Here is a 13,611-nt window from a genome sequence, read left to right on the forward strand (position 1 = left end):
CCCAAAGCACATATCAAAGAAAAGCAGAAAACCAAACCTACGGCTATGTCAATGTCCCATGTAGGAGACCCCATGCATTTTACAGTGAGCCTCACCACATGTTACCCTTTCTCATTTAACTATGTTAAGCCTCATCCCCTTCCTTGGGCCCATGTATTTTTCATATGCAATCCTGTCCTTGGATTATGGAACAGTGCCTTGTCAATATCAATTTCATGGTTGGATAACTTGGATTAACTCCGTGCCAAGGATCACAGCCACATTCCACGTTGGACCCACATACCCTGTGGTCCCACACAGAGTGATCGCCTATGTGCCAATATACCCAAGTAAATTCAGAAAGTGTAAGGGTATTTTGGTAATATGGGACAAATTCGGTTCCATACAATTAAGAGAGAAGAAAGACACATTTTTCAGCTGCCTTCATTCCCATTTCTGATCTCTCTCTCTCTCCGTTCTGTGGTTTCACAAGTTTCAGGTAGAGAGAGAGACAGAGGGAAGGAGAAAAGCAAGGAGAGCTTCTCACAGCGAAAGACTCTCTCTCCTATCTCTCTTCTATCAGTCTCTCTCTCTCTTGCAGTGGAGTACAAAGGCGAAAGACTCTCTCTTTCACATATCTGTCACCATGATCTCGCTCAACAGAAGCTGTTTCCTGGTAATATAAAGCAAACCCATTTCTCAGATCACAATTTCGAACACACCCACTTCACCAAAATTCAATCACACAACCCCACACGAAACCAAGCAAAATTCTGAGAAAAAAAAAAACCAAAGCTTTTTTTCAATTTATGGGTCTTCCATGTACTGCTTTCGCTTTCGCACATTGAAACCCACTGAAATTTCAAATCGTTCCGGCTTTCTGATTGCCAAAAACTTGGTATAAAGCAATTCAAAGTCGGGGAATGAGATTTCCATTTCTGGGTCTTCTCCATTCTCACAAAAGTTTCAATTTTGTTCACGTATTATTATTTTTGGCTGATTATTTGGATTAACGTTCTTATTGTCTTGTTTCTGTACAGAACAAAGCAGGACTTTCTGGGTCTCCTAGCCCGTTCTCTCAGAGCCAGAAGAGGCGCCCAGCTTCTCTGAAAGTGGTGGCTTTGGGCTCGAAGGCCCGGACAGGTGACCGAAACGGCAGCGTATTAATGGAGGAATTGAAGGAAGAGTCCTCGGTGGTTGAGCTGAAATCGACCGTCCATGGGGGGGTCCAAGATGTGTATGGTGAGGATAGTGCCACCGAGGATCAATTTGTCACACCCTGGAGTGTCTCTGTTGCTAGGTGTGCGCAAAATCAATATGCCTGCTGTTACACTATTTTTAATATCATTATTTATGTGTTAAAGTTGTTTTGGTTATTTTAGCTTATATTAATTTCGATGATATCTATGTTCCTCTGCCTTTTTAGTTTTGTGGAAGTCACATAATTTATGTTGTTCTAAGTGATATTTGTACATATTTTCGGCTGCTTGCTGAATTTAAATTTCTATTCATTAATTTTTTTTATTAGTAAGTTGTAACTATCAATGAGTTTTATAACTATCCAAAAGACACCTCCATGAGGGGTCGAACTATGAGGACCTCTGCCTCATAGTTAATTCGATAACTATTAATGAGGTTATAAATTAATTTTTTTCTGAGATATCATATGGTTTTGTAACCCTTTCTATTGGATTTTTAAAAAATGTCTGAGGAGTATGCTAATCTGGTTCCTTTTCTAGTTAAATATTAGGGCATTTTGATGGTTTTATTTTTTATATCCTTGAATAACAATCAGTATTGGACACTGCAGTTCATGCAGGTGTTTGTTGTTGATGGTACTTTTATCTAAACAATAAAATATTCTGATTCAGTTCTTTTACTTGGCAAATTAATTCTGTGTATCAGACTGGGCACATGTATACCAAAGTCATAGTACACATTGAAACTAAGTGTTAACAGGAATTTTTAACAAGCCACCAAAGAGAAAGTCTAATGCAAACTTATCTGGCGGTGAGTCGGTGTACTTTCCATATTCAGAGGTGGGGCCATGTGTAACACTTGGCATGATGAAAGAAGCTCTGCATCAGTCAGTATGAAAATGTTGTATAATTTGCTGGTAAAAATGACTTGGTTTTTTGTTCAGTCCTGAGTCCAAGTTGCATGAATTTCCCCCTTAGGGATTCTTTCAAACAAGTGAAAGGAACAAATTTTAAATTAAGCAATTTCGCTCAACCTCAATATGTAATTCTGTCTTATTTTTGCTTCCTGCTCCATTTTGGCCGAGCTGCATTCAGGCTCTGGATCAAATCCTGGGATATCCATGAATTTGTTTTTTTGTGTGGATAATCTAGGGAGACCAAATACCTTAAATATTTACCCTGCTAAGTTACTGTAATATTCTCATATACCAACTGATATTTTCTTTTCTGGGTTCGCTTAGTTTCTGATTTTTCTGCAGTCTTGTTACTTTTGTTTGAAGTGGAAAAAATGGAGAGAAAAACTCTTTGTTATTATGTATCCTTGGCACCTTTCTTATTTATTACATTTTTGTCTTTCCCTGCAGTGGATATACTTTGATACGTGATCCAAAACACAACAAAGGTCTTGCCTTCACTGAAAAAGAGAGAGATGCCCACTACTTGCGTGGTCTTCTCCCCCCAGTTGTTGCTTCTCAAGAACTTCAGGTCTTCTAATCAGCTTATACATGCTTGCAAAGTTGCATCACTTTTTATATACTTTATATATATATATATGCACGCAATTATCAATTACAACTTGCCACTAATCTACTCAATAGGTGAAGAAAATGATGAACAACATCCGCCAGTATCAACTTCCAATCCAGAAGTACATGTCCATGATGGATCTTCAGGTAGCCATAATTGTTTCACTGAAATTTTGATTTGAGACCCTAATTTGTTGCCATTGAAATGCTGAGGTTTAACACTTTCAATTACATGCTATCATGCTTTCAGGAGAGAAATGAAAAGCTATTCTACAAGCTTCTTATTGAAAATGTTGAGGAATTACTCCCAATTGTCTATACTCCTACTGTTGGTGAAGCTTGCCAGAAATATGGAAGCATCTTCATGCGTCCCCAGGGTCTTTTTATAAGTTTGAAAGAAAAGTATGTTTCATTCGACTTCATTTTAGTTCTATGCATTGATGGCCACTTCCAAATTGTGTTGAAGCTGATTGCTTTATTTTTTTTTTGGCATCTATAAGGGGCAAGATTCTTGAAGTGTTGAGGAACTGGCCTGAGAAGAATATTCAAGTCATAGTTGTCACTGACGGAGAGCGGATCCTGGGACTGGGGGATCTTGGATGTCAAGTAAACACTGTTAAAATTTGTTTTCAAGTTGTGTTGATAAAAACCAATGAGATACATTGCCATCAAAGTGAAAAATTGCATTTACTTCTTCGCCTCCCTTTGTTTCTGTTGCATATGCAAGTAGTCAATTGACAACAAATATATGATGTGTTCTCAGGGGATGGGTATACCTGTGGGTAAACTTTCTCTATATACGGCACTTGGAGGAGTTCGTCCTTCTGCTGTAAGTATCTACATGACCAATGCTATTCTTCTCTGAAATGGTCAGAAATTACTGCGGTGCATTTCTTTGTTCAGAAATATATTTAGAAATCGTCAACGTTGCATCATTTATCTTTGTTATTTCTACTTACTGAATATATTATCGTTTTTTGTCAATTGTTTCAGTGTTTGCCTATAACCATTGATGTGGGTACAAACAATGAGAAGCTGTTGAACGATGAGTTCTACATAGGACTTAAGCAAAAGAGGGCTACTGGGCAGGTTTACATATGCTCACTTTACTTGTTTCGTGTTCAACCCATTTGAGACAATTTTTTCTGTCCAACTGAAAGGGGTTCGCTCTTCTTTCTTTAGGAATATGCAGAACTTCTAGATGAATTCATGACTGCAGTCAAGCAGAATTATGGAGAGAAAATTCTCATTCAGGTATTTGGTGCTGGACAAAGTCAGTGTTGAATATTTGGTTGTGCTGCTGACCATAGTTGTTTATATCCTTTTCATTTTATGTTTTTAAGTCTGTTTGTCATGCTTTGTAGTTTGAAGACTTTGCAAACCACAATGCTTTTGATCTGCTTTCAAAGTATGGCACAACTCATCTTGTTTTTAATGATGACATTCAGGTAAGTTGCCGGGGATTTTCAATATTGATATTTGTGGTAATTGAGAGAAGCATATCTATAATATTTTTGTAATTAATTCATTCCAGGGGACAGCATCTGTGGTCCTTGCAGGGCTCATTTCAGCTTTGAAGTTAGTTGGGGGATCCTTAGCTGACCACAAATTTTTATTCCTTGGTGCTGGAGAGGTGAGTACATGTTTTGCAGTCTTCAATATTTTAGGGTTACTTTAAAAAGTAATAAAGAAGGGATAATTCTGTGTATATTCTTAATTTAATTTTGTCATAGTTAGTGAACGGTTAAGTTGAACGTTTGAATGATTTAGTAACTTGTAGCCAGTGAATACATCAATGGATTTGAAAGTGCTTGGTACTTAGTTGCTTCCTCATCCAACACTCACCTTTCATCTTCTTTTTTTTTATTTTTTTTATATACATATTTTCCATGGGAATTCGCTTCCCTGTCCTTAGTGTCCTATGACCCTAACTGATGTCTCCTGTGATACCCCTTTGTTTTTGTGTCTCACTTGCTTAATGTTTCAGGCTGGCACTGGCATAGCAGAACTCATAGCCCTTGAGTTGTCCAAACAGGTATAAACTACTATTTGTTTCTTATACTTTTGTGAAAAAAAAAAAATCTGCAGTATCTTTTTTTATGAAAGTGGTATGAGCATAAATCTAGATACATTCACACATTGGACCTGATTTATTGTAGACAAATGCCCCAGTGGAAGAGACCCGAAAACAGATTTGGCTTGTGGACTCGAAGGTACTGAGAGCTGATCTAACTCCATTCTGTCTGAATTATAATGGTGTTTTATTTCCCTTAGTTTTCATTTGGTTAGAAATTCATTTACAGGGATTAATTGTCAGTTCTCGGTTGGACTCACTCCAACATTTTAAAAAGCCCTGGGCTCATGAACATGAACCAATCAAGGAACTTGTAGATGCTGTTAATGTGAGAAATCTCTCTCTCTCTCTCTCTCTCTCTCTCTCTCTCTCTCCCTTTCCCACACACGCACAGAGACATGCACACGAACAGCTCACAGACAGCATAATAGTGCATATGGACCAGATGTTTCTTAGTCACTTTACTTTCTTGTCCTTTTTAATCAGGCAATCAAACCAACAGTGTTGATTGGAACATCAGGAGTAGGAAGAACATTCACTCAAGAAGTGGTTGAGGCTATGGCCTCCCACAATGAGGTGCTCTTTTCCCTATATCTGCTCTTATGTACTTGAAAAAATTGCATTTACACCCTCTAGAATATAAGGGCTGACCATTTTTGTGTATGAACTGCTAATAGAGACCTATTATTCTTGCTCTTTCCAACCCAACATCACAATCTGAATGTACTGCGGAAGAAGCATATACATGGACTGAGGTAATACAACCTTGCATATTTTGCATTGTATCATTCAGTGTATACTTGATGGTTAGCGATTGACTTTTTTTTTTTTTTTTTTCTTATCCCTCTCTAATATTGTTTTCAGGGCCGTGCCATTTTTGCTAGTGGAAGCCCATTCCCACCAGTTGAATATGAGGGGAAAGTATTCTATCCTGGCCAGGTGTTAATTCTAGAGAATTTGATGATGTCCAGAATTTAACATATATAAGACCTTGGGACTAATTGGAATTTGTTTTCCCTTTTCATTCAGTCAAACAATGCATACATCTTCCCTGGATTTGGTCTGGGTTTAATAATGTCTGGTACTATCCGTGTTCACGACGACATGCTTCTGGCAGCCTGTAAGTGCACAAAAGACATGAATGGAAAGTATTTTTTAAATTATATAAAACAGTATGCAGGGAAGATTTGTAGTATGTGTTTCTTAAAGTTGACAATAAAAAACGTTTTTGTTCCATAATAAATCATTATATCTTATGACATGTATGTTCGTTGGAACAGCGGAAGCTTTGGCTTCACAGGTGGCCCAGGAGGACTTTGACAAGGGACTCATATTCCCTCCATTTACAAACATCAGAAAGATTTCTGCACATATTGCTGCTAAAGTAGCTGCTAAATCATATGAACTTGGTTAGTCTTTCTCCAATGGCTCTGCTCTTATAGATTTCCTTTTCACTCAACGGGCCTAGATGTTAATATTCTGCAATTGGCTTTTGTAGGTTTGGCTACTCGCCTCCCTGAGCCAGAGGATCTGACCAAGTATGCTGAAAGCTGTATGTACAGCCCTGCCTACCGAAGTTTCCGGTGAACTCTTCGAAGTGTCTTTCGTGTCTGTTGTACTGAGGTTTACTACAGTTGAAAGAATCAATTTTATCTTTTTTATAATTTATTTATTTTTGGTTTTTTTCCCTTCTCATTTTCTTCTATTATGTAACTTATATGGTAGATGAGAAGTAGTAGGATGTGGGTGCAGGTAGTTGGGTTAGGGGGTCAACCGTCAACATATAGTTTGAAAAAAAAAAGTTTGTGAACTGTCAAATTTTACATGAAATAAACCTCAAGTCACCATACATGGCTTTTCTTTTTCTTTCTGCTTGATTAAGTATTTGGTCAGTAGTACGAATAAGTATTTCTTTGGCCGTCTTATTTCTACCAAGAGCACGTCTCTTTGTGCTTTTGTTGCTTTTTTAGTTACTTTTGAAAATAATTCAGGAGATATTAATGTTGCTATATCCACCAGTTCTCCTTTGGTGAGTTTGAATGAAGAAGAAGATATTGGAGATGAATTCTAGAGAGGAATTAGTGGGTTCAAAGAGTACAATATGTTTGTAACATGGGTTACTTTGTAATTAATAGTAGTTTAGATATTTCATGGGAGTTTATTGAGCAAAAGTCTAGATTCAACTAAAACCACTTCAAAATCTTTATATTTGTAAAGAAAACAAAAATCGAGTACTCAACTGATCATGTTTTGTTCCATCTCTTTAACTGGAGAAATCCATGCATACAATCCCACATATGTGGGCCTATGCGATTGAATTGTTTAATTTTGATAACTTGAGATATTGTTGACTTATACATAGTGCCACAATAGTTGAGACAACTTGTGATACGGGTCAAGACTCAAGATAGTCAATTTATTGCTTAATTGTAGAAAATCAAGCACAAACATTTTGTTTATACATCTTGGTCCTGTTTGTTGAGGACAAAAATAAGGCTCCTACTTATCTTGGTCGATTAGTATTCTGATTATTCCTTCTTGTACGTAAAGATGTACATTATATATTCTCCTAGTCCTAGTTGGTTGCATTGCCAAGTTAAGCATTTTGATAAATAGCAGTGAATCACTGAAATACTTTATATATAGATCGAATTTGCTGCAGCCTGCATACACGTAACTGAAACTTGTGGCCTCAATTGTGATTGATTTGATATTTTTCTATTGTATACGCAACTATATAGGCTCTCTTTCTTGTTAGACAACATTGTAGTCTCTTCTGAATGATGAAAACCCTACTATTAAAAGAAAAGAGTTCTTCAAGAAATAATAATACTAAAATTACCGAATTTTTCTCAGGGTTATTTATGTCACTATTCAGTGACATATTGCTGCTATATATGCATGTTTGATTTACAATTCTAGTGATTCACCTAGTAGTAGTTCTAGGAGTATTCTATTTTATTCGTATTCAGTTATTTCAAAAGAAATACGAAAGAAATTAGTTTAGCCAATCTTAAAATCAAATCCTAGTCACACCTCAATACAAAATGATAAACCTTATTTAATTTAGTGCTTGCTTATGTGTAGGAGGAGTGTAATTTGTGACTAATAGATATATATCTTATAGATTTAGTCAGATAATTAAAGATTAAGAATAATAGAGGGAGGGAGTTCATAACTCCTATTTTGTCAGGAAAATGGTGCCAAATGAGAAAATTGCCAAAGAAAGAATGCTTTAAATTTCTACACTATAAGTTATTGCAAGGGTCGTGATGAAGTGTAAGATTATAAAAGCACTATTTTCACATTCACTTTATGATTCTTTTTCAAACACCACAATAATGCACATACATTAATGTTATAAGCAGCAAAGCAAGTATCCAAACGAACCCCCCCACATTCAGATTTCACACACCCCAAAACTTTAATAAATATTAAGATATAGACCCCCAGGTGTTCCTGGAAGTTCATCCCCAACACCAAGATAACTTACTTTATTCCTTTTTCTCTTCAAGGGTCAAAGTCATGGAAAAAGATAGAAGGGTGTGACTGTTCTGTGTTGTTGACATGTTGTCTAATTGTATAAAATAAAAAATAAAAATTAAGAAAACAAAATAAATCTGGCAGTCTGCAAAGCTTGACTTTGCTTCTTCCATTCTCATTTCGAGTTAATTACACTTACACTTTTTGAGGTTTATCATTTTTTCACATATATTCCCTGGAGTTTTAATAATTACACATACACCCCCTGAGATTTCAAAACTGTTGTATTAACCCCCTACATGAGATGAAAAATTATACAAAAAAACATGCTAAGTGGTGAAATGGCCTAATAAGATTATTCAAGATGTAAGGTTCAGCTTTAATACAAATATTTTATTTTTTGTTTATTTATTTTTTTCTCTTGTAGGGGGTTATATGCAATAGTTTTGAAACCTCAGTGGGTGTATGTGTAATTTTTGAAATCTCAGGGAATATATGTGAAAAGACGATAAACCTTAGGAGGTGTAAGTGTAATTAACTCTTCTCATCTCTATAGTGTCATATATATATATATATATAGCAAGCATCCTAATAACCCTATGCTAGCTTCACGTGTGTCTGTACAAATCAACTTTAATCTTTTTCATATGATAATATTTTTAATTTTTGATTGGAGACCAACCAATGAATGTGGTCTGTGAAATCTATGCATTGTGGTGATCATTGGAATATATATCATATATGGAGTTTAGAGGGGGCTGGTCTTTGCTACAAAGTAGTTAATATTATTGTTCTAGGTTTATATATGATAAACTATATATGAAAAAATTATTGGTATAATCGATATATCATTATATGGTGTAATCAATCTAACGTGTAAGAGTATTATTGGACAACATGTTTATTTTTATAAGGTATAATATTGATAACATATAAATTGATAAACTATATATGAAAAAATTATTGGGTATAACTGATATTCCATTACGTAGTGCAATCAATCTAACGTGTAAGAGTATTGTTGGACAACATATTTATTTTTTTAACGTATAATATTGATAACATATATTATAACACATAAATTGATTCACGTGACAGTGTATCGATTATACAGAATAATTTCTAAACTTATCATGATCAAGGTTTGAAAATTAAGGATAAAGGACTATCAAACATATACATTGGGCAAACATATAAACACACTTTTAATCATTAAATTTTGTCAAAATCATTGTAAAGAACTTTAAGCAAGCAATACTGAAACAATTATTGTTTACGTACGTACTTGTACAAGGTCTCTCAAAGAGAAACAAAACAACTTATTCAATAACAAGTCTATCTTTACCGACTATTGATAATTACAGAAACTATAGAATTTACAAGAGATCCATAATTATCATTTAAGTAATCGCAACTGAGTTATCATGTATTTCTATTATAAAATATGTTTGTTTGTATATCATATATACGTACTATAAATGAATTCTATCTCGTACATGATTGAACCTCCCAAATAGCTAGGCTGACTAATCAAAACGAAGTATGACCATGCCATGGCTAAGACATGACATGAGATGAAAAAATTCGGGTAAACCAGAGTTTATATTTGATTTTCAAATTAAGTAGTCTCACCATTTAATGTATATGGTCATATATACTTTTATTTAAAACATGTCCACATCATATGTTGGTTTACCAATATATCGTACAAGAAAGCTTCCAGTGGTGGTTTTTTTTTTTTTTTTTTTTTTTTTTTTTTTTTTCAAATGGGGTCAAAGGATTAATTGGTGTTTAACTTGTCGTGACAATCAATATCATATTCATAGATCTTAGGGAGACAAAACATAATTAGCAATAACTTATTACATAGATAATAAGTCTGCCAATACAATTGCTAGATATATGATGAGACTACATTAGCCTTATTGCGTGGCCTTAAATAATTTAGAATCCAAAACTGATACATGATTACGTACCTTTATATACTATAGGATATTATAAGAACAAATCATGTTTAATTGGTATTCTATTCAAAAAATATTTTTAAAAATTTTCTTCCTTATTTTATCTATATTTCTAATTAATAGAAATAAAAAACAAATTTTGTAAAAAAATACCAAACTGCTCTCATTTCTGGCAAGGAAAAGAAGAGAAAAAAAAAAACTCTAAAATGCAAAACCAACACCAACCAAAATCTTCTGCTTCTACTTTAATCTTCTATCTGATTTTAATGTACCTTTTCTTCAAGTATAATATACATTTAAGAATTAATGTAATTCACTCATCCAAAAAATGCTACGAATTTATCTTTAATTAACTGGCTTTAGGTAATAAGTAAGTGGCCATGGATAAAAACTCCAACAAATAAAAAGAAAGGAGAGGATCCCGATCTTGCAGACCATGACGACCTTGCCACTCAATGCTTCTCGAATAATGAACTTGAGAAAGTCGATCTAAAGGTATGTACATGATATAGTTGTTCAACCAAATAACATATGCCCATCACCATCGTATACGTACCTTTGATTCTTGCAAAGCCCCAATTTGCATAAACAGCAATAATTGTGGCAACCTTCATGAACAAACAAACATGAATCATGATCAATGGAATATATATTAGTACGTAATTAATATGCAAAACAAACAGTAATTTCAAAACCAGATTGAACTAATTAAGTGAATTTGGTATATATATATCCTACTTAAAAATGGTTTTCAAAAATTTTATTCTTTATCTCATCTATAAATATTTCAGATATATGAAAATAAAAAACAGTTTCTGATCGAAAAGAATACCAAACCGCTCTAAAGTTCATGAAACTACTCACCAGCTGTGTTATGAGAAAGACCCCAAACACTAGACCATGGCGTTTTAAATTAGAGTAGCTTTGGGACCAAGTAACAAAGATAAGTGACTGACTTGCAAACACTCACTTGAAGGAAGACCGCTGCCCTAATTTCATCTGGGCTGTTCCTGATACTCGATCCTTACCCCATATTTGTCCTGCCATTTTCTAATCAAGTAAATAATTTGCACTAATAACCTAGCATATGGAGAGTTTTAAGTTATAAACAAAAATTATGCCGATGGATCAACACCAGTACTGAAGTTACACTTTTTTGCAATGCATTGACACTTAATATCTTTAACGAGAACAAAAAACTCAAAATGTTAAATCTGAAAACTCATTAATTCCCAAAAACTTAATAAACTATATTTAAACACACTCACAATAAGGTCCGATCAACCAAAAAAAATAATATGTTTAAAAACATGCATGTAGAAAGCAAGGGAAAAAGAATTTTTCGCACTACAATATATTACACCCTAGTAACACTGCACATTGGTGTTGTTGGAAGAAAAACTATGTAAGTTAGATTTGACGCACAAGTGATTTGATGCCGTTTGAGTCCTTATAAGTTTAAAATAAATAAATAAATACTCATTTGTACGTTAGTCTTGTTGAAAAAGTTATCATCAGAGTTGAGTTTTGAGATTAGTCCAAGCGGTGGAAAAATTATAAGGTATAACCGATATACCGTCATTTGGTATAACCAATTCAACGTGTAAGAATTATTGGACGATGTGTTTTAGGGTATAGTATTAATAACATTCACTCATATTATAACAAATAGACTGGTTATAACACGTGTCAATATAACAGTTATACAAAATAATTTCTCCAAGTGGCGATGATAGGTGAGATATGAATTAGGATTACACTAAATTTAGAGTTCGGTTTCTTCAAATATAACAAAGACAAAAAGGGTTATCAATTAAAGACTTATCAATATTGAGTCCAATAAAAGAAAAAAGACTTATGAATAATAAAGGGTTAAATACAAAAATGGTCCACGAATTTTACAGTGAATCTCAATTTGGTCTACTAACTATAAAAAGTATCAATTTGGTCCACAAACTTTCCAAGTTGTATCAAACCAGTATAAATGTTAATTTTCATTCAAAAATTAACACAATTGGTCACATGAAAATGTGATGAACAGATTAAAATGCCTCTGAAAATGTGGTCACTTGTTGTACACATGACCAATTTTCGTTAAATTTTTCAATGAAAGTTAACGTTTGTACTGTTTTGGTACAACTTGAAAAGTTCGTGGACCAAATTGACACTTTTTATAGTTAATAGACCAAATTGAGATGCACTGTAAAGTTTGTGAACTATTTTTGTATTTAACTCAATAATAAAGTATTGATTTAGTTGGATTATAGGAATTAATTCTGTTTTCTTACTGGGAAAAGTCTAAATCGTGAGCCAACCAGAAGAAAACAACAGTGGAGAGAGCGAGGTAGGTGCCAAAGACAAGGCCAGTGAGAAAGATCTCCTTTATTTGGTGCTTCTTCTCCTTCTTACATGAGATTGAGTGTGGAGGAGGAAAATATGAATGTGGCTGCCTCAGGTCCTCTTCCCTCCTGTCGTTGCATCATGGATTATGAAAATCATCATAACCATGCAAAGTGAGAAACCAAACTTCCAGATGAGAGAAAGGAGCAGGAAACTAAGGACTGCATGGGTTGTTACAGAAACACCATAGAGGGGGTACTGTAAAGTTGTAAACACAGTAATCCTTCATTCTCTGCTCCATGGCTATGCTTATTGTCATATATATATATATATATATATATATATATATATACAGGAAGCTTCAGTTACGGGATCCCGCATACCAGCCTATTTGCGGGACTTGCTTGCTGGCCGTTGGATCTCTTTTAATGAGATCCAACAGTGGATATTTTAACTCTCTCTAACCCCGCATAACCCACTTAACCCATCCCCCAACCCGTGTAAGTCTAGCTACAGAGAAAACCCACACCTGAAGAAGAACAGAGGCGCTGAACCTGAAGAAGAAGAGATCCACCGTCGAGCAGGGACGAAAGTCGGCCTTAGTGATCCGACGGTGCCGAGTGGAAGGGGGCGGGGACGCGACGGGTAAGGGAAGATCGTGTTTTGTTCGCGACGGCCAGGAGGGCTCGCGACGGAGAAACGTGGTGGGTTGTTCTTCGATTTGCGCTTTGACCGAAGCAACTCGGATTCGCCTCCCCAAATCTCTTGATTTTTCGATTTTCACGACGGGGAAGGGAGGTCAGGCTCGCGACAGGGAAGGGAGGCCAGGCTCGCGACGGGGAAGGGAGGCTCGCGACGAGTTTCAGGTATGTTCTTCTTGGTTTTTTGATTTGTATGATGAGATTTTCTTGAAATATTTAGGATATGGTTTCAAACTGATTTGGGAGTTAGGGTTGGGGATTTGTGAATTTCGAAAAATCAAGATATTTGGGGTTTTTGTGTTTTTTCTTTGTAATTCCATTTTGGTTAGTCTTGTACAATTTATG

General features: G+C 35.1%; 1 protein-coding gene across 1 annotated transcript; it reads left to right on the forward strand.

Moving 5' to 3' along the window:
• Positions 1–434: 434 nt before the first annotated feature.
• NADP-ME4 (NADP-malic enzyme 4) lies at positions 435–6,642 on the forward strand. The gene is made up of 20 exons (XM_086239260.1): positions 435–655; positions 1,020–1,279; positions 2,543–2,663; positions 2,777–2,851; positions 2,955–3,106; positions 3,205–3,310; positions 3,468–3,533; positions 3,698–3,793; positions 3,887–3,958; positions 4,069–4,152; positions 4,239–4,337; positions 4,692–4,739; positions 4,864–4,917; positions 5,008–5,106; positions 5,265–5,354; positions 5,456–5,533; positions 5,643–5,717; positions 5,808–5,898; positions 6,059–6,187; positions 6,277–6,642. Exons 1-20 carry the CDS (start codon positions 626–628, stop codon positions 6,363–6,365), a joined length of 1,914 nt encoding a protein of 637 aa, XP_086095386.1. The 5' UTR covers positions 435–625; the 3' UTR covers positions 6,366–6,642.
• Positions 6,643–13,611: the final 6,969 nt, after the last annotated feature.

The sequence above is a fragment of the Dryas octopetala genome, chromosome 4, assembly GCF_963921425.1.
Source record: "Dryas octopetala chromosome 4, drDryOcto1.1, whole genome shotgun sequence".
In the NCBI taxonomy this organism is placed as follows: Eukaryota; Viridiplantae; Streptophyta; class Magnoliopsida; order Rosales; family Rosaceae; genus Dryas; species Dryas octopetala.